Source organism: Natator depressus, chromosome 23, assembly GCF_965152275.1.
Source record: "Natator depressus isolate rNatDep1 chromosome 23, rNatDep2.hap1, whole genome shotgun sequence".
Lineage (NCBI taxonomy): Eukaryota > Metazoa > Chordata > Testudines > Cheloniidae > Natator > Natator depressus.
This window is the reverse complement of record NC_134256.1, coordinates 19,510,588-19,528,057: the sequence shown is the minus strand read 5'-3', so window position 1 is coordinate 19,528,057 and position 17,470 is coordinate 19,510,588. Positions and strand designations below refer to the sequence as shown.

Genomic DNA, 17,470 nt, shown 5'->3' with positions numbered 1-17,470 from the left:
GTCTCCCCTCACACTATGTGATCTGTGGGTAGGTGGAGCGAGTGAGCACTGGGACAGGGCACTGCCTCTCCCCCCAGGTGTAGATGGTCCCCTTGGTCAGTGCAATTCCCATGTCCTCCTGTAGAGGGCAGCAGCTATGCACGCTCCAGGTCTCCCCCTCCAGCAGGGGCAGGGACACACAAAGAGCCAGCAGGGCTCCATCCCTCCAGTAGGGGGCACCAGTGACACTAACAGAGGCAGCATAGCCCTGTCCCTCCAGCAGGGGGTGCCAGCTACACACTAACAGCCAGCAGGGGGCGCCAGTGTCACTATCTCACACAGCCAGCAGGGCTCCATCCTGCCAGCAGGGGGCACCAGGGACAGACTAACACACACACAGGCTGGTTCCGTAAGTCAAAACCTTTATTACATCCATGGGGGGAGGCAGAGAGAACCACACCCCCCTGTAGCCAGCAGGGGGCAGTGCGCTGACCCAGCCCAGGGGGAAGGCTCCCTCTGCAGCCAGCGCATCAGGGCCCCGGCCATGTCACAGCTTCTTCAGCCAGTCCAGGTTGGGCCCCTCCTTGTCACACGGGTGGGAGGGGATGTTGGGCATCTTGCCGTCATCTCGCACAGGCACTAGAGAGAGGCGGAGGCGGCTTAGGGGAGGGGGCTCTCCCCAGGGGACAGTGCAGAGGTGAAGGGGTTAAAGCCACCCCTGCACTGAGTCAGCTGGGGCTCACCCCCCTCCCTCAGGGGTCAGCACCCCACGGCCATCAGCCTAGCTGCTACCCGCTGCCTAAGGTGCACTGTGATGCTGCCATGAGGATTGGCCAGGGGAACCAGCCAGCTGAGACTTGATCCAGCTGCCCTGGTGTGGGGAAGAGAGGCCCACAGTAGGGGGCGCTCTCCCCTGGCAGTCAGTGCTAGCCCCATTGCCCCGGGGCAGTGCTAGGGGGTGCTGTGCTGCAGGGCGTGGGATGGGGCGTTCTCCCCCAGCAGTCAGTGCATTGCCCCATTGCTCCAGGGCAGCGCTTGGGGGCGCTGTGCTGCAGGGAGTGGGGAGGGTCAGCAGGGGGCGCTCTCCCCTGGCAGTCAGGGCTAGGCCTGATGCCCCAGTGCAGCGCCTGGCACCTCTCTCTCAGCTAGGGATGAGGGGGGCCAGGCCCCGCGGGGGGCGGCATGGCCGGGAGCCCTCACCTGGGTAGACGTAGGGCGTCGCTCGGTTGATCATGCCGGAGAACTTCGTGTAGGGGCTGAGCAGGGGCGCCACCGTGGCTGCAGGCAGAGAGACACGGACAGCGTCAGCGCAGCCCCACGGACGCCGGGGCGCGCAGGGGCTCAGTAGGGGGCGCTGGGCTGCGGGGAACAGCGTGTGGGGCTCGGCGGGGGGCGCTCTCCCCTGGCAGTCAGTGCCAGCCCCCTTGCAGCACTAGGGGGCGCTGTGTAAGAGCGGGGCAGGGGGCTCCCCCCCGTCCGAGGTGTGGGGGCGACTCACCCAGGATGCCGATGGCGAAGGCGACGGTGATGACGGGCTCCTTGGCCCAGGCGTCCTTCAGGAAGGCGCCGATCTCTGGGGGGGGCAGGGGGGAGAGCGGAGCGTGAAGGGTTAATGTCCCCCCCAGCACAGATCCCCCCTCGCCCCCAGCTGGGGCAGCCCCCCCCAGCACAGATCCCCCTCCCCCCCCCGCTGGGGCAGCCCCCCCCAGCTGGGGCAGCCCCCCCACCGCAGATCCCCCCTCGCCCCCAGCTGGGGCAGCCCGCCCCCCAGCACAGATCCCCCCTCGCCCCCAGCTGGGGCAGCCCCCCCACCGCAGATCCCCCCTCCCTCCCTCCCAGCTGGGGCACCCCCTGAAGGAGACGCTCACTGCTCAGCACCGCCATCTTCGCTCCCGCCGCACAGGAAGGAAACCGCGGGCCGGGCCGGGCAGCCTGGGACTTGTAGTGCGGGGCCGCTGGCCCCGCCCACCCCCGGGGAGAGAACCCAGGAGTCCTGGCTCCCAGCCCTCCCCCCACCTCCGTAACCGCTAGCCCTGGCTCTGGGACGGGAGCCAGGACTCCTGGGTTCTCCCCCCCCCCACCCCGAAACCTGAACCCCAATAACAGCTCTTGGGGGCATCTGCGCTCCAGACTCCGATTTGAGGGGTGGGGCATGGGGCGGGGGAGGAGAGCTGAGGCAGTCCTGAGGCCCCCTTCCCCGGTGGGATGGGGGGGCTGGAAGTTTGGGGGGGCTGAGAGGATCCCAGAAACCCCCAGACCCCACAGCAGAGGCAGCTGAGTGCCCCTGCCAGCCACCCCATCGCCCCACACCACAGAGGGAACCCCCGGGGACAGCCCCCCCCCATCACACATCTGCTTCCTCTGAGTCACCAGGGACTTTCGGGAGGGAGAGAGCACCCAGCACAGGGCTCGCCTGGGCGGGGTGAACCGCGCTGGGGTGGCCAGGCTCCCTGCCCAGCGGCCTCAGTCCCCAGCACTTGGGAAGTGGGCACAGGACTGCTGGGTTCCCTTCCTGGCTCTGGGGTGGAGATGGCCCTTCTACCACTCTAACCTCCCAGGGCCAGGGAGAGAACCCAGGTGTCCTGGCTCCCAGCCCTCCCTGCTCTAACCACTAGACACCACTCCCCTCCCAGGGCCAGGGAGAGAACCCAGGTGTCCTGGCTCCCAGCCCTCCCTGCTCTAATGGCTAGACCCCACTCCCCTCCCAGAGCTGGCTGGGTGGCAGGGCGAGTGCAAGGTAGCCTAAGGCTGGTCTTGGTAAGGCATAGCACTGCAGCTCAGGACACCTGGGTCCAATTCCTGGCTCTATCGCTCCTGCCCCCATGCTATATGGTCTTGGGCAAATCACTGAATCGCTCTGTGCCTCAGTTTCCCCATCTGTGAAATGGGGAGAACAGTCCTTCCTTTGTCTATTTACCTGTGAGCTCTAGGGAGTGTCCCTCACTTTGTGTTCAGCGCCCAGCACGGCAGGGCCTGATCTTGGTCAGGGGAGCGGGGGGGCCTGTCTGTGCAGCACCCGGTGCCATGGGACCCCCCATCTCAGTCCGGGGGGGGCGATCTGTGTGTGGGGGGGTGTCTGTGCAGCACATGGCGTGACGTGGTCCTGAGCTCAGCGTGTGTGTGTGTGCGGGGGAGGGGGGGTCTGTGCAGCGCCCGGCGGGACAGAGCCCAGATCTCAGGGTGTGCAGAGGGGGGTCTGTGCAGCTCCCTGCACGATGGGGCCCTGAGCTCAGTGGGGGGGGGGGTCTGTGCAGCGCCCAGCGTGATGGGGCCCTGAGCTCAGTGTGTGTGTGTTGCAGGGGGTGGGTCTGTGCAGCGCCCTGCACGATGGGGCCCTGAGCTCAGTGGGGGGGGGTCTGTGCAGCGCCCAGCGTGACAGGTCCCTGAGCTCAGTGTGTGTGTGTGTGTGTGTGTGTGTGTGTGTGCGGGGGGGGGGTGTCGGTCTGTGCAGCGCCTGGCGCGACGGGGCCCCCTGAGGTTGGTTGGCACTACCGTAATACATGTAGCAGAGGTGCAGGCCCCCTACCCCCCACAGTGTTTGGGCCCCCATCGGAATCGGAAGTGGAGATTTTCCATTGTGGCCAGTGGCTCATTTCCTAGAGCTGGGTTTCTCCCAGTGCCTCCGTCCCAGGCCTGCCACTTCCCCATCGCTGGCTGCGCGGCTGCACACCATGGCCGTGACTCTGCCAGTCCTGCTCCTGACGGTCGGTGAGTGTCGCTGCCCGCCCCACAGCTGGAAGGGGGCTAGAGCAGGGGGGCTGGGAGCCAGGACTCCTGGGTTCTATTTCTGTCAGAGCAGATGAGGACTGTACAGGCCATCAAGAAGGGGGTCACCCTGGGGCCCATGGAGACTCCTCGGTGAGGTGGGGCAATGCAGGGCAGGGGCTCTAGGGGAGAGGGCAGGGTAAGGTGCAGGCTGTGACGGGTAGGGCCAGAAGAGGGGCTGTGTGTATGGAGGGCTCAGGTAGGGTGGGGGGCAAAGGGAGGAGGGAAGGAGGGTTATTTGGGGGTCACCCAGAGGCCTCCCCCCCCCACTCTGTGTCTCCAGCTCTTCCGAAGCCGTCCCTCGTCTGGGACCGGGCCACAGGTGCCGAGGCGGGGATCAGGCTGCGCTGCTCTGTCCCGGGGCCGCTCGGGGCCGGCTGGTTCACCCTGCACCGGGACGGCACACCGGGCCCTGTGGCCAAGGAGCGGGCCCCAGCGCAGGGCTCAGAGGTCACGTTCCTGCTGCCCAGCGTTGGCCCTGGCGAGCGGTACCGCTGCGGCTACTGGAACCGGGATGCGGCCGGGGGGCGGGTGGAGTCCCCGCTCAGCGACCCCGCTAACGTCACCAGCGGTGAGTCCTGAGGGTCTGGTCCCAGGGGCAGGGAGTGGGCGGGATGCCAGAAGATGGACCCGGGGGTCGGATCCGCCCCGCGGGGCAGGAGGGGGCGGGATGCTGGGGTAGATGGGCCCATGGGTCTGATCCTGGGGGAAGGAAGGAGACGGGATACCGGGGTAGATGGGCCCGTGGGTCTAAGCCAGGTGGGAGGATAATGGGCTCTCCCAGTTGCCCCCCCCCACAGTCCCCACCCCAGCTCGGGGTACCCAATACCCCACCCCAACGCTGTGCTTCCCTTGTGCCCGGTCCAGATCGCTACCCCAAGCCATCCATCGCCGTCAGCCCCGGCGCGGAGGTCTTGGCCGGCCAGACCTGGACGATCCGGTGCTGGGCTCCGTATGCGGGGATGAGCTTTGTGCTGTACCGGGCGCGGGAGTTCTGGACTGAGCGGGCGCCTCGCGGAGACCCCCCCACGGCCGAGTTCCACCTGGGGAACGCCAGCGCCGCCAGCTCGGGGAGATACACCTGTTACTATCACACCACCAGCGAGCCCTTCGCCTGGTCCAACGCCAGCAACCCCCTGGAGCTCAGCGTCATAGGTGGGGGGAATGGGGCTCGGGGCCTCTCCCCTCTAGGGAGCGCCGGCTCCCATCCGGCCCCAGGGCTGGGACTGGCTGGCTCAGGGAGTGGGGAATGGGGCTCGGGGCCTCTCCCCTCTAGGGCACGATTTTTTCAGCTCATTTTGTATAGATGTGAATGTCTATGGGATGGATGTGGGAATAGAGGGAGGGTGTGGCGGGATGGATGGGGGGATAGAGGGAGGGTGTGGGGGATAGAGGTAGAGTCTGGGGAGATGGATGGATGGGGGATAGAGTGAGGGTGTATGGGATAGAGGGAGGGTGTGGGGGGATGGATGGGGAGATGGGAGGTAGAGGGAGGGTGTGAGGGATGGAGGTAGGGTGTGGGGGGATGGATGGGGGGATGGGGGATAGAGGTAGAATCTGGGGGGATGGATGGATTGGGGGATAGAGGGAGGGTGTGGGGATGGATGGGGAGACGGGGGATAGAGGGAGGGTGTGAGGGGATGGGTGGATGGGGGGATGGGGGATAGAGGGAGGGTGTGGGGGGATGGATGTGGAGACGGGGGGTAGAGGGAGGGTGTGAGGGATGGATGGAAGGATGGCAGAATAGAGGAAGGGTGTGGGGGGATGGGGGGATGGATGGCAGGTTTGTGACCGAGTTCCTGGGGGGCCACACTGAGATTGCTCAATCAGGGCAACTTGCAAAGAATGCGGTAGACAGGCCCCCAAAGCTGGTGGCTATTCAACTACTTTGATTCACCCAGAGCTTCTCCAACACCTTCCTGGTTACCCAGATGCCAAAACAGAGCTCCCTTAAAGCCACCCAGCCTTGGGCTCCCACTCACGTAAGATGAGGATGACTGAAAATCTTGTTCCTCGTATAAAAAGTTCTACCGATACCAAAGGATGGGACACATCAGCCCCAGGTCTCTGAATATCTCAGCTCTTACCCAGATACACGCTCACAACCAATTCCTGTTAACTAAACTCAAACTTACTAAAAAAGAAAAGAGAGAGCGAGCGAGCGCATGGGTTCAAAAATCAGTATCCGTACAGACCCGAATACAGTTCTTAGGTCAGGTTCATAGCAGAGATGTGAGCTTTAGAGTCGCAAAACGTTCTTTTGGAATTAGTCCTTTGGTTCAGTCCAATGCCCGGGTGCCCCAGACTGGAGCTGGAGACCCCAGCCTGGTGGCTTGAACTTCCCCTGATGAAGCTTAAGCAGATCTGAGACGACAGGATCAGGGCCCACAAGTCCTTTCCTAGCTCTCTGGGAGCCTCTTAGCGACCTGCAGTCCTTGGGGAAGTCTGGTGGCTTTGAAGTAGAATCACCTGTTTTCTATGTAGATGTGTTGGACTCAGTAGACCCAGGTCACTAGGTGCATTCAGCAGTATAAGGTAATTATCCCTAAAGCAGTTCCTAGATGATCTATTACGAGTTTCAAAGAGAAATATAGACAAGGACATTTTTACAGCCAAGTTCCATCTAAAGGTTAATATTCCCGTTTGCTCTTTGAATCAGTAGAGCATAGAGACGGACAGGAACCGGCTGGTTACACTGCTGTCACAGAGTCCCCGGGCGATGCTCTGGAACTGCTCCCTACGAAGCCAGGCAGGACTCTGGGGAAGTCTCCTCTTTGGGAGCAGCCTGTCTGCAGGACACACAGCTCACCCAGCTACACCTTCCTGGGTCTGACCTAGGAGCATTCAGCATCCTCTGCCCCTCCGTGCGCTTCCCACAGCGAGTCTGCTCAGGCAGGCTCCTGGGGAAGCCAGAGGGTCCTGCCCCCCAGCTCCTCAGTCAGACGTGACTCTCAGCCAGCCAGTGAAACAGAAGGTTTATTAGACGACAGGGACATGGTCTAACACAGAGCTTGTAGGTGCAGAGAACAGGATGCCTCAGCCGGGTCCATTTTGGGGGGCAGTGAGCCAGACAACCCCGTCTGCACTTCACTCCATGTCCCCAGCCAGCCCCAAACTGAAACTTCCTCCAGCCCCCCGCCCCCGGGCTTTGTCCTTTTCCCGGGTTAGGGGGTAACCGGATTCCTTTGTTCTCCAACCCTTTAGCTCTCACCTTGCAGGGGGGAAGGGCCCAGGCCATCAGGTGCCAGGAAACAGGGTGTTGGCCACTCTCTGTGTCCAGACCCCTGCACACACCTGCCCTCTAGGGCTCTGCAAGGATCATACACCCTTACCCCACCCCCTAGATACTTAAGAACTGCATAGGGGAAACTGAGGCACCCCCACACTACTCAGAGGAAACATTAAGAACAGTCCCGCTTCGTCACAGCTGCTAACCCCTAACAAGATAGAGGCCAGTGGTTCTCAACCGATTGACCACGGTGGGCCGCAATGTGTTATGTGCACGGGCGCCGATTTTCCAAAGTGCTGAGGGGTCTTCGACCCCCAGCTCTGCGACAGGCCCTGCCCCCACTCCACCCCTGCCTCTTCCTGCCCCCTCTCCACCCCCGCCCCACCTCTTCCTGCCCAGTTCTCCCCCCTCCCCCGAGCATGGTGCGTCCTCGCTCCTCCCCCTCCTCCCCCCAGAGCCTCCTGCATGCCGAGAAACAGCTGATGGCAGCAGGTGGGAGGCACGGGGAGGGAAGGGGAGGTGCTGATCCGCAGGGCTGGAGGCGCTGGGGTGGTGGTGGTGGGGAGCACTGGTCCCTCTAAGCTGGGCGTGCACACAGATCCTAAACCCCGCACACACGGCGAAACACCGCGCGCCCAACAACTGGCAGAGAAGCAATTTTTTGCACGCCCGGCCCGTCAAAAACCAGAGGGGACATTGGTGGGGAGCTGTTGGGGGGGCTGCTGGTGGGTGCTCCGTACCCCCCACTTTTCCCCGCCGTGGGTGCTCCAGCCCTGGAGCTGTGTGCTGATTGGGCTGCAAGTGGGCCACGGACAGCAGGGTGAGAACCGCTGCTCTGGGAAACCGTAGACAAAGACACTCACTAGCTTCTCCTAACGCTCTGACAAGGCCACGTTTCGAAGCTCCAGTGTATCTCACGTGGAATGGCCCCAATCCCCATTGACATTGGCACTAATATGTCCCTAAAGGCTGAACTTGGGTCATGTAGCCTGCTAGGTGCTTAGCCCTTTCTGGCTCCATGTCATGGGGGGCGGGTTTGGGGACGGCTGGAGGTCTATGGCAGTGGCTGGCTGGCGGTGTATGGGGGCGGCTGGATGGACGGACAGCCGTGTGTGGGGATGGAAGGGTGGAAGGAGGGATGGCTGGAGGGTTCATGGAGGGATGGAGGGGTGGGTGGTTGTCTATAGGGATGGATGGAGGAAGGGATGGATGGAGGGGTGTGTCTGGGCAGAGATGGAGGAATGGGGGACGGATGAAGGGGAGTGTCTGGGGAGGGAGGGAGGGAGGGAGGGAAGGATGGAAGGGTGTGTATGGGGATGGATGGGGGGGATTGAAGGAGGAAGGGATGGAGGAATGGGGGAGGGATGGAGGGGTGTGTCTGGGGAGGGAGGGATGGATGGAGGGGTGTCTATCGGGAGGGATGGATAGAGGTGTGTGTAGGGCTGGTGGGTAATGCACCCCAGTGCATTGTGGGGTGGTGCCATAGGGTCCGTGGGTGGAAGCGCCCCCTGCAGGCTGACGACCCTGCCCCGGCACGGGTACAATCGGGACCATGCGGGGCAGGAGCAGCATCTCACGGGGGCTCTTGGCTCTTCCAGACGTTCCCAGCGCCCGGGAGAGGTTCGTGGACGTGGGCGGGAAGCTCCGGGTGAATTGCTCCGTCCCCGACGCCCCGGGTGGCTGGTTCTTCCTGTACCGAGACGGGGATCCCGAGCCCCTGGCCTGGATCGCAGCCGATGGGGACAATGGGCCGGCCGGCTTCAATCTCCCGGAGGAGCAGGTCCTGGGCCCCAGCGGGGTCTTCAGCTGCCGCTACGGGCCAGAGGAACCGGGACCCCATTTCGACCTGGATCTCAATGACACGGAGGTGCAGACCCAAGGTGAGTGCGCGGCCAGGGGCATCCAGCAGTTCAAGGGTTAATCAGTCTGGCCATATGTGCACTGGGCTAAGCTGGGGTGGGGGAAGTGGGGCGCTGGATGTGGACTGGCTACAGTCCTGCCTGGGAACTGGCCAGGGACCATGGGGGCTGGGCATGGATGGACAGATGGAGAAGGTGTGTGGGGATGGGTGGATGGATGGAGGGGTGTGGGGGGAGAGAGGGGTGAGTACACGGACAGATGGATAGAGCGTTGGGGGAATGGATGGAGGGGTGTGTACGCGGAGGGATGGGGGATGGATGGATGGAGGGGTGTGTATGGGGAGCGATGGAGGGATAGAGGGGTGTGTATGGGGATATATGGATGGAGGGTTGGGGGGATGGATGGAGGGGTGTATAGACGGAGGAATGGATGGATGGAGGGGTGAGTATGGGAGGGATGGATGGAGGGCTGGGGGGATGGATGGATGGAGGAGTGTGTACGCGGAGGGATGGATAGACGGAGGGGTGTGTATGGGGAGGGATGGAGGGATAGAGGGGTGTGTATGGGCATGGCAGAGGGATAGAGGGGTGTGTACGCAGAGGGATGGAGGGTTGTGGGGGAGGGATGGTGGGATGGACGGAGGGGTGAGTATTTTGAGCTCTGGGAGGAGTGTGGGGTCCAGCGGTTAGAGCCCAGGGGTGGGGATCAGGACTCTTGGGTTCTCTCCTCTCACGGCGGGGGCGGGAGCAGTGTGGGTGGATTTTCTCCCCCTTCTCCCCGTAAGCTGTTAGCTGCGAGGGCCGATCTCTAACCGTGTATTTTTTTTCCATTGTCTCCTTCCTGCCCCCCCCAGGCTCGCGCTCTGGGGGCACCAATTACAGCCAGACCAATGCACTGCGGCTGGGCCTGGGGGTCGCTGTCCTGCTGCTGGCTCTGCTCTTTGTAGCCCAGGCCTGCTGGGAGGAGAGACACCTGCAAGGCTGAGGCCAGTGAGTTGGTCCTGGGGGTGGGGGGGGGAGGTGGGGACGAGGCCATGCTGGAGATTCCTGAATCCCAGCCCCCCTCCCCCTCTTTAACCACTAGTCCCCACTCCCCTCCCAGAACTGGGGAGAGAACCAAGGAGTCCTGGCTCCTAGCCCCCCTCTGCTCTAACCACTAAACCCCACTGCCCGCCCAGAGCCAGGGAGAGAACCCAGGAGTCCTGGCTCCCAGCCCCTCTGCTCTAACCACTAAACCCCACTGCCCGCCCAGAGCCAGGGAGAGAACCCAGGAGTCCTGGCTCCCAGCCCCTCTGCTCTAACCACTAGACCCCACTCCCCGCCCAGAGCCAGGGAGAGAACCCAGGAGTCCTGACAGGTGCCTGCGCCCCCTCCTCAGCACAACCACCTCGATTTCCCGCTACAGCCCAGCTCTCAGGGGGGATCTGGGGTGAAGTTGCCCCTCCCCCTAATCTGTTTCACACTTGACACTCCCCTGCGGCTCCCCACACTCAGGGGGAGGGCTGGGGTTTGGGGTGGGAGGAGCGGGACTGAGACCCCATCTGTCCCAGGGGGGCTGGGGAGGCCCCTCTGTCTGGGAAGGGGGGGTCTCAGGAGTGCAGCTAACGGGGTTCTCTCTCCCCTCACAGGCCGTCACGGGCTCGCAGGCAACTAAGGGAAGGAATAGGACCCCCACTCCATGCAGCCCCCTCTGCTGGGATTCACCCCCCACTCCACCTCGCCCCCCGCCGGTTCTATCCCACCCCATCCATTCTAGCCCCCTAGCCCCCACCTGCCAACCACCCCTTCATCCTGTCCAACCCAGTCCTCTCTGTTCCCCCTCCCCCATTAGCCCCCCCCAACATACTGTGATCTTGCCCCCCAGCATCCTCTCCACCCTGGGCTATCTCAGCCCCTCCCACCAGCTCCCCGCTCTGCCCCCATCCCAGCCGTTGGCCACCCCAGATTCCAGGGTGGGTCCCCCATCGCCCTGGCAAAGGGAGAGCAGACGTTTCGGAGCGGGGGCAGCGCTGGGGGAGCCCGCCTGGTCCCTGGAACGGTCGGTCAAGCCCCCCCACAAGGCGGGCAGGGGAGCTGCCGGCGGGAGAGGGCTGAGGGATGGTACCACATGTCGCCCCCCTCTGGAGCCGCGAGCGCTGGGCTTCACCGCTGCCCGGCACCTCCTGTATTTATACAGTCCCGCCCTGGTTATACGGACCAGGGACCCGGCCTCAATAAAGAAAGTGTGATGCCCCCCCCAGGGGGTGTGTGTCTGGTGATTGGCAGCTTGTGTCTCCCCGGCCCCTTCCTCCCTCACACCCTGTTATTACCACACTGCCAGTGTTAGTGCAAAGGGCCGCCACTGGGACAGTGTAAGTGTCCCCATCGTGCTGGGCGCCGCACAGACCCCCATGACCAAGGTCAGGGTCCTGTTGCTCAGGGTGCTGCACAGACCCCCACCCATGACCGAGATCGGGGACCCCATCATGCCAGGCGCTGCACAGACCCCCCCCCAACTAAGATTGGCGGCCCTGTCACACCAGGCATCCAGGCTGGGCTTTAATGCGGGTGTCAAAGGGCTAACAAAAGAGGGTAGTTGACTTAAAGTGTCCACCCATTGCAATGGAATCGCCCCGGACACGGCGATAAATCAGTGGTGGAGGGGCCCTAGTCGTCTGTCCCCTGAGTGGAGATGGTCCCTCAAGGACGGGCGAGCAGGAGTGGGGAAACACAGGCAGGGTTTCTCGGTTCTGTACGGACCGGTGCGTTTGTCGCGTGATTCCAGGCAGAGCCCCGGCGCCGGGCGAAGTCTCTGTGTGCGTCGTACCCCTCCCTCCGGAGAGTGCTAAGCTGTCTCCCAGACGGCTGCCTTTGGAGAGATACCGGGAAAGAGGCGGTTTAAGCTCCTGGGGTATCTTAAAACACTGCGGGATGCAGAGTGAGTGTCCAGCGGGGGACACCAGAGCAGTTCCACGACGTTCAGTGCGCACAGGTGGGGCGGAAATTAATGTGTTTTTTTTCTGTCGTTTTGATGCCTAATATCGATGGTCTCTCCCGGCTGGTGACCCGTTGGGGGGCCCGGGATGGAATTTCTCTTTCTCCAGTTTTTTTCTGAACCTGGTTTATTTAATTCACACACTGAGAAAAGCCCCTTAGAATCAGGCATTACAGTGTAAACCCATCATCACCGCTCAGCTATGGCAGAAGGGGAGGCAAACCCAGGCGTCCCCCATCGTGCCCGCTCCTCACACGGTGCCACGGCTCGTGTCGCACGTGGGCAGGTTGGCAGGCTGAGAGAGAAAGGTGCAACATCAAACTTTCCAGAATCAGCAATTACCAGAGTTAAAGTTTCCTGAACAACCTTAACTCTGCCCACTTGGCCATGTGCCACACCTCCTTTAATTGCATGATCATGTACTAATTTTACCTACATGGGTCACCAGCTGGGTTTGATGGGGCGGGAATCTGCATGGAAATAGTGGTCAGTCAAAGATTGAAGACCAGCCCCTGTGGTCACCTGGCTTCCAGCCCACCTCACCATCCCCAAGGCTGCAGGGTACATTGAGGGTGAGCTGTCCCCTTCTCCGCACAGAGACACAGACAAGCTGCACGTGGCATGATGCCTGGCCAGGCTGACGGTCCCAAGGTTTCCTGGGTGTTGCAGGGACCTCTGCTTGCTTTGGTCGAGGTAGATTTGGCCAGCAGATTAGAGATAATGTGTAAGAGATACAGGAAGAGATGAGACATCGCTGGCTTCCTGTAGCTGCAACCCTGGCTCAGTGCCTCATTCAGGGCTGGGTGGAGCTGGGTACCAGGGTGTTGGCAGCAGCACTGGCCCCCCCTTCCCGGGGCCCCATCATGGCATCCAGGATCTCACTGGGCAGCGTGCGTTTGGCCCTAGCGCTTTTCCAACCGGCGGCTGGGTAGTTAAATCCCACAGGACCACCAGGGCTCATCGCCCAGCCCCGAGCCAGGCCCCTCAACCCGCAGAATCGCACACACTCCAGTGCCCTGAGACAGAGCCCTTGGCCCCCTGTGTGTGGGGACGCTGCGTCTGACCCTGGCGCTGGAATAACGGCACTTACTGCCCCCCAGGTGTCCGTCCCCCTCCTCTCTCTGCAGCGGGGTCCCCCAGCCCCTTTTCTCTCCCCCCTTTCTCCCTAGACGTCCCCTGCCTGCATTTCTATTGTACAAACCCCCAGAGTTTCCTGCTCCCCTGCCCCCCAAATCTCCCCACCCCAGGGGGGGCTGTGATACCGGAGCCTCCCAATGTCCCCCCATGGTGGGTTCAGCCGACGAAGGCGAGTGAGAAGTTCAGGCAGCATCACGAGAACCTGGACGAATGAACGTTGGGGGGAAAGTCGGCGAGACACAAAGACGGGATTCGTCCAACCCGAGCGGCCGCCGGACGGACCCCACGGGCCGGGCTGGGGCCTGCCTGGGACACGGGAGAAGAGGGGGGAGCAGAACTCCATGACCCAAAATTGGGGTGTCGGAAACGAGGCCTCATTGGTGGATAAAATATTGCGGGGATGGGCTGTGCCGCCCACCTCCCTTTGGGGCCTTAAAGAAAGAGACTCGCTTCGCCCTCCTGGCTGCCACCCCCCGTCTCCTGGGCCCCCCGGGCCCCCCGGACCCTGCTCTGCGGAGACGTCCTGACCAGAGCGGCCGGAGAGAGGGACCCTGACACCATCGCCCCTCCCCTGGCTGAACCCCCAACCCAGGAGGAAACGGGGTCAGACTTTCACAGCAGCCGCGGCGACGCTGGCTCCAGCCCAGCTCCGCCGGCTCCTCTGCCCCCCAGGACAGTCGCTAGCGTCTCTGGGGCCAGCGGGGAGACACCCAAACCCGGGGGATTTTCCGGCTAGAGACTTGCTCCAGCGAACGGGGCCGAGGCCGGAACAAACCCCTCGTTTCACACGGCGCCTGCCACGGCTCCCTGGTTCCTGCTCTGCTGGGTCTGTAATAGCTGGTCCCAGGGGTCACTGGGGGTTTGCTGTGGGGCTGAGCAGGCTGCGGGCTCTGGACCCCGCCCCCGGCCCGTGTTTAACCCTGTTCAGTGTAAGGGGCAGGATTGTTTTCACACTAACTCCCACTTGAGATGGGGCAGCTCAAGCCAGGGGGAGGTGTCGGGGGGGAGGCAACAACCCCCCATGGCCATGGGGCAGGATCAAGAGATGGGAATTGGGGGGGCATGAGCTGGGAGTCAGTCTAGGGTCAGAGAAGCCGGGGGGCTCCTTCCCAGGCAGCCATCACCCCACCCCGACAGTCCGGGTGGGGCAGGTTTGTCCCCCACCAGGCCCACCCCCAGGCTGAGGCATCGGTCATCTTAGAGGGGGCAGCATGGCCGCCCTGCCAGGGCTTCAGGGGGCGAGGGGGCGGCCATGTTAACTGAGAGCACCCGCGGGCTTCCTTCCCTTGGGGAGCAATGGGAGACGGTGGCCATGGCTAGCAGGGGTGTGGGGGCGACAGGCTTGGGAGCAGAACAGAGCGTGTGAGGGGACGTGGGCCAGGGGGTCAGAGAGGGGGAGTGGACATGAGGGGACATGGGCTGGGGGGAAGAACAGGGGAGGGGACAGGGATGTGAGAGGATATGGGACAGTGGGCAGAGGGGACATGGAGGGGGCAGAACGGGGATGGGATTGCGGGTCAGGAGGGGACATGGGCTGTGGGGATCAAAGAGATACGGGACCCCCACCCACTGGAGAAAGGATACTTGAGTCTTCTTGTGCCCCTGCCTTGAGGATCGGAGCCGGCGCCCCCGAGAGGGGAGAGGTCCCACGTCCCATTCCCCACCCCACTGAACCAGTCGGTCTCTGCCCTAGGACTAGGAGAGACCCCGCTCCCCTTCCAGAGCCAGGAGTGGAACCCAGGAGTCCTGGCTTCCAGACCCCACTCTCACCACTGAGACCCCCAACAAGCAGGGAGTGAGACACAGGACAGGAGGGCCCATCGCTCTGCCCCGATGTGCAGGGAGGTGTTGGTGACAGTGACCCCACATCTCCGGGGAGCCCCCTGCCCAGCGCGGGGGCGAGGACGTGGTTTGCTGGGGCTATTTTGACCGATGTAGATGTTGCTGGCAGATGAGAGAGCAAAGGTGCGAGGACACAGTAAGGGACAAGCCATCGCCGGCTTCCCGCAGCTGCAGCCCCTGCTCAGTGCCTCATTCTGCTCCCACTCGGGCATCTGGATGGGTGGAACTGGGCACCGGGGTGTTGGTGGCAGCGCTGAGGGGCCCCCCACTGGCCCCATCATGGCGTCTGCTCTCACCATCCTCCTCCTCAATCAGTATTGGAGACAACCAGGGTGTGTGCCCATCGGGGGGGGCGGGGGGATCTGAGATCAGGGCGTGTGCCCATTGGGGGTGGGGGTTGAGACCAGAGTGTGTGTCCATGGGAGAGGATCTGAGACCACGGCATGTTTTCCATGGGGGAGATTTGAGACCAGGGCATGTGTCCATGATGGGGGGATCTGAGACCAGGGTGTGTGTCCATGGGGGAGGGGATCTGAGACCAGGGTGTAGGATCCAGTTGCTCTGGGATTTGGTCCCTAACAAGCCGTCTCCTCTCCAGGCTGCTGGCCGACTGGGCAGAGTGGGGTTTCGGGACGTGAGTATCCGTGGGGGATTGGGGTTCTGGGGAACATTAGTGTTATGGATGGGGGGAGGGGAAAAGAGGAGCTGAACCCTGAACCTTCCCCCCAAAACTCATATCAATCCCCCTGAATTTATCTTGCAGGGGCTGGGTGTCCCCAGTGCAGTCAGGGGTGACTCCAGATTGACATCAGGGGCTAAGATCAGAACCCAGCCCTGTCCCCAGTGCAGTCTGGAGTGATTCCAGATCGACCCCGGGGAGGCTGAGATCAGAGCCTGACGGGCATTTTTCACAGGGGCGGCGGATCTGAAATGCCCTGCTCACCCTGCTGTGTATTTCCCAGGGGCTGTGAGGACGGGGCAGTCTCTGGACACCCAGGGGTTGGGCGTGGGTAGGAGAGATAGACAGAAACCAACAGGGCAGGGCTGGCGCCTTCCCCACTGACCTGGTTCTTTTTCAACCCAGAGGGAAAGTTTCCCAAACCCTCCCTGTCCATGAACCCCCGGGGGGTGACTGAGCTGGGGGTGGAGGGGGGGGAGCAGCCAGGCATGAGGTTTGCTCTGTATAAGAACGGACGGCTGGTAAAGATGCAGGACCCTGCTGGGAATGAGGCCGGTTTCCCCATCACCGGTGTGGGGCTGGATGACAGAGGGAGGTACCAAATCAGAACTAACTGAATGGTCAAAGCATAGGGACCCCGTGGAGCTGGTGGTGGCAGGTGAGGGGCCTGCCTCAGCGTCCCTTCTCCCAGCCCCACAGCCAGCCAGACACTCAGGGGGGCTTGGACCCGATGGGACCTCAGAGCCAGGCTCTGCCATAAGCCCTGGGCTCAGCAGAGGGGACACCCGGCCGGGGAGCAGGGACGGAGTCACTGCGGGGTTCCCCAGCTAGGGGGGAGCAGCAGTCGCTGGAGATTTGGGGCTGAGGGAGGGGGGATCCCTGCCCCCAGGGGAAGCTGCAGAGCAGGGGCCTTTCCCAGGGGGATACTCCTCGTCTCGGGGGACGCACAGAGGGCTCGGGCCCCAGGGGCTGCTCAGCCGGCCCCTCCCACAAGCTCTGAATCCCGGGCACTTTCCCACTCCCCTGGAAAACCAGCACTCAGTGGGGAGCTGTGCGGGGGCAGGGGGAGGGGTGTCTGGGTCGCCAAGTCGGCCCCTCCCTCCCTGGGGTCTGCATCTCAGAGCCTGTCTCCTTCTGCCCCCAGAGCCCTCTCTGCCCAAGCCCTCCGTCTCTGTCCGCTCCAGCCGGGGGGTCACCACGAGGGAGCTGGTTGCCATTTCCCACCCCTGTGACCCCGCGCTACTCGTGGTGAGAGGTGAGGGCCCCAGATCGGTGTCTCCTAGTCACTCTGCCCCAGGGCCCAGGCAGCGAGGGGGCAGGGGAGGGGACCCACTCGGCCAGTTAAACAGGCTCGTTCTGCCCAAGAAGCCGCCCCCATGGGGAGCCACGAAGGGCTGGGTGGGGAGAATGGCTGGAGTTACTAGGGGTATGTGGCGCCCAGGTGCCATGGGGAGGGGTTCCCTGCAGTGGGATGGATCGAGGGGTTTGCACGGGGACACAGACAGGGTGGGGAGAGAGGGCCCCAGTGGGTCTAACTGCACCGACACCCCTCCCCCTTTGTCACCCCCAGATAACTCCCGGGGCAACATCGTCCGTCTGGCCCTGGGCGCCGGTGTCCTGCTGGCCCTTGCGCTGATCCTGGCCGAGGTTGCTCACGGCTGGAGGAGGGGCAGACCGTAGGTGAGCTGATCTCCCCGCCAAATGCCGTGCTACAGCCTGGGTGCCCCAGCATGGGGGAAGGGCAGAGGGGTCACCATCACCCTGAGCAGCGTGACGCACCAGCGTGGGGACGGAGCCGGCCCGCCTGGCTCTTGTTTAAGGACCTTTGTTTTCCCCTCTGCGAGCTGGAAGTCGTCCCATTGCCCTGACCGGCAGCCCCCAGCCCGCCTGTGGGGACAGCTGATTAGCAGGGCCCTGAAGGCCCTGGAGATCTGTGATGTAGCAGGGAGGGGGGAGTGTTGACCTGGGAATGTGCCCTGGGGATGGGAGACCTGAGAGCCTGTAAC

General features: G+C 63.1%; 2 protein-coding genes and 1 long non-coding RNA gene across 3 annotated transcripts; 2 read left to right on the top strand and 1 right to left on the bottom strand.

Moving 5' to 3' along the window:
* Positions 1–384: 384 nt before the first annotated feature.
* Positions 385–1,931, bottom strand: NDUFA3 (NADH:ubiquinone oxidoreductase subunit A3). Its single transcript, XM_074937195.1, has 4 exons — positions 1,848–1,931; positions 1,478–1,552; positions 1,180–1,257; positions 385–618 (listed from the first exon to the last, which is right to left on the bottom strand). Exons 1-4 carry the CDS (start codon positions 1,861–1,863, stop codon positions 527–529), a joined length of 261 nt encoding a protein of 86 aa, XP_074793296.1. The 5' UTR covers positions 1,864–1,931; the 3' UTR covers positions 385–526.
* A 1,652-nt stretch (positions 1,932–3,583) lies between these two features.
* On the top strand, positions 3,584–8,687 carry LOC141976887 (osteoclast-associated immunoglobulin-like receptor; the record flags this gene model as incomplete). Its single annotated transcript, XM_074938053.1, has 4 exons — positions 3,584–3,687; positions 4,028–4,315; positions 4,612–4,899; positions 8,572–8,687. Coding segments are annotated over exons 1-4 (729 nt in total), but the record flags the coding sequence as incomplete, so codon positions are not given.
* LOC141976364 (uncharacterized) lies at positions 8,688–10,577 on the top strand. The gene is made up of 3 exons (XR_012636102.1): positions 8,688–8,853; positions 9,687–9,822; positions 10,461–10,577. It is a non-coding gene; the product is annotated as an uncharacterized LOC141976364 (long non-coding RNA).
* The last annotated feature ends 6,893 nt before the right edge of the window (positions 10,578–17,470 follow it).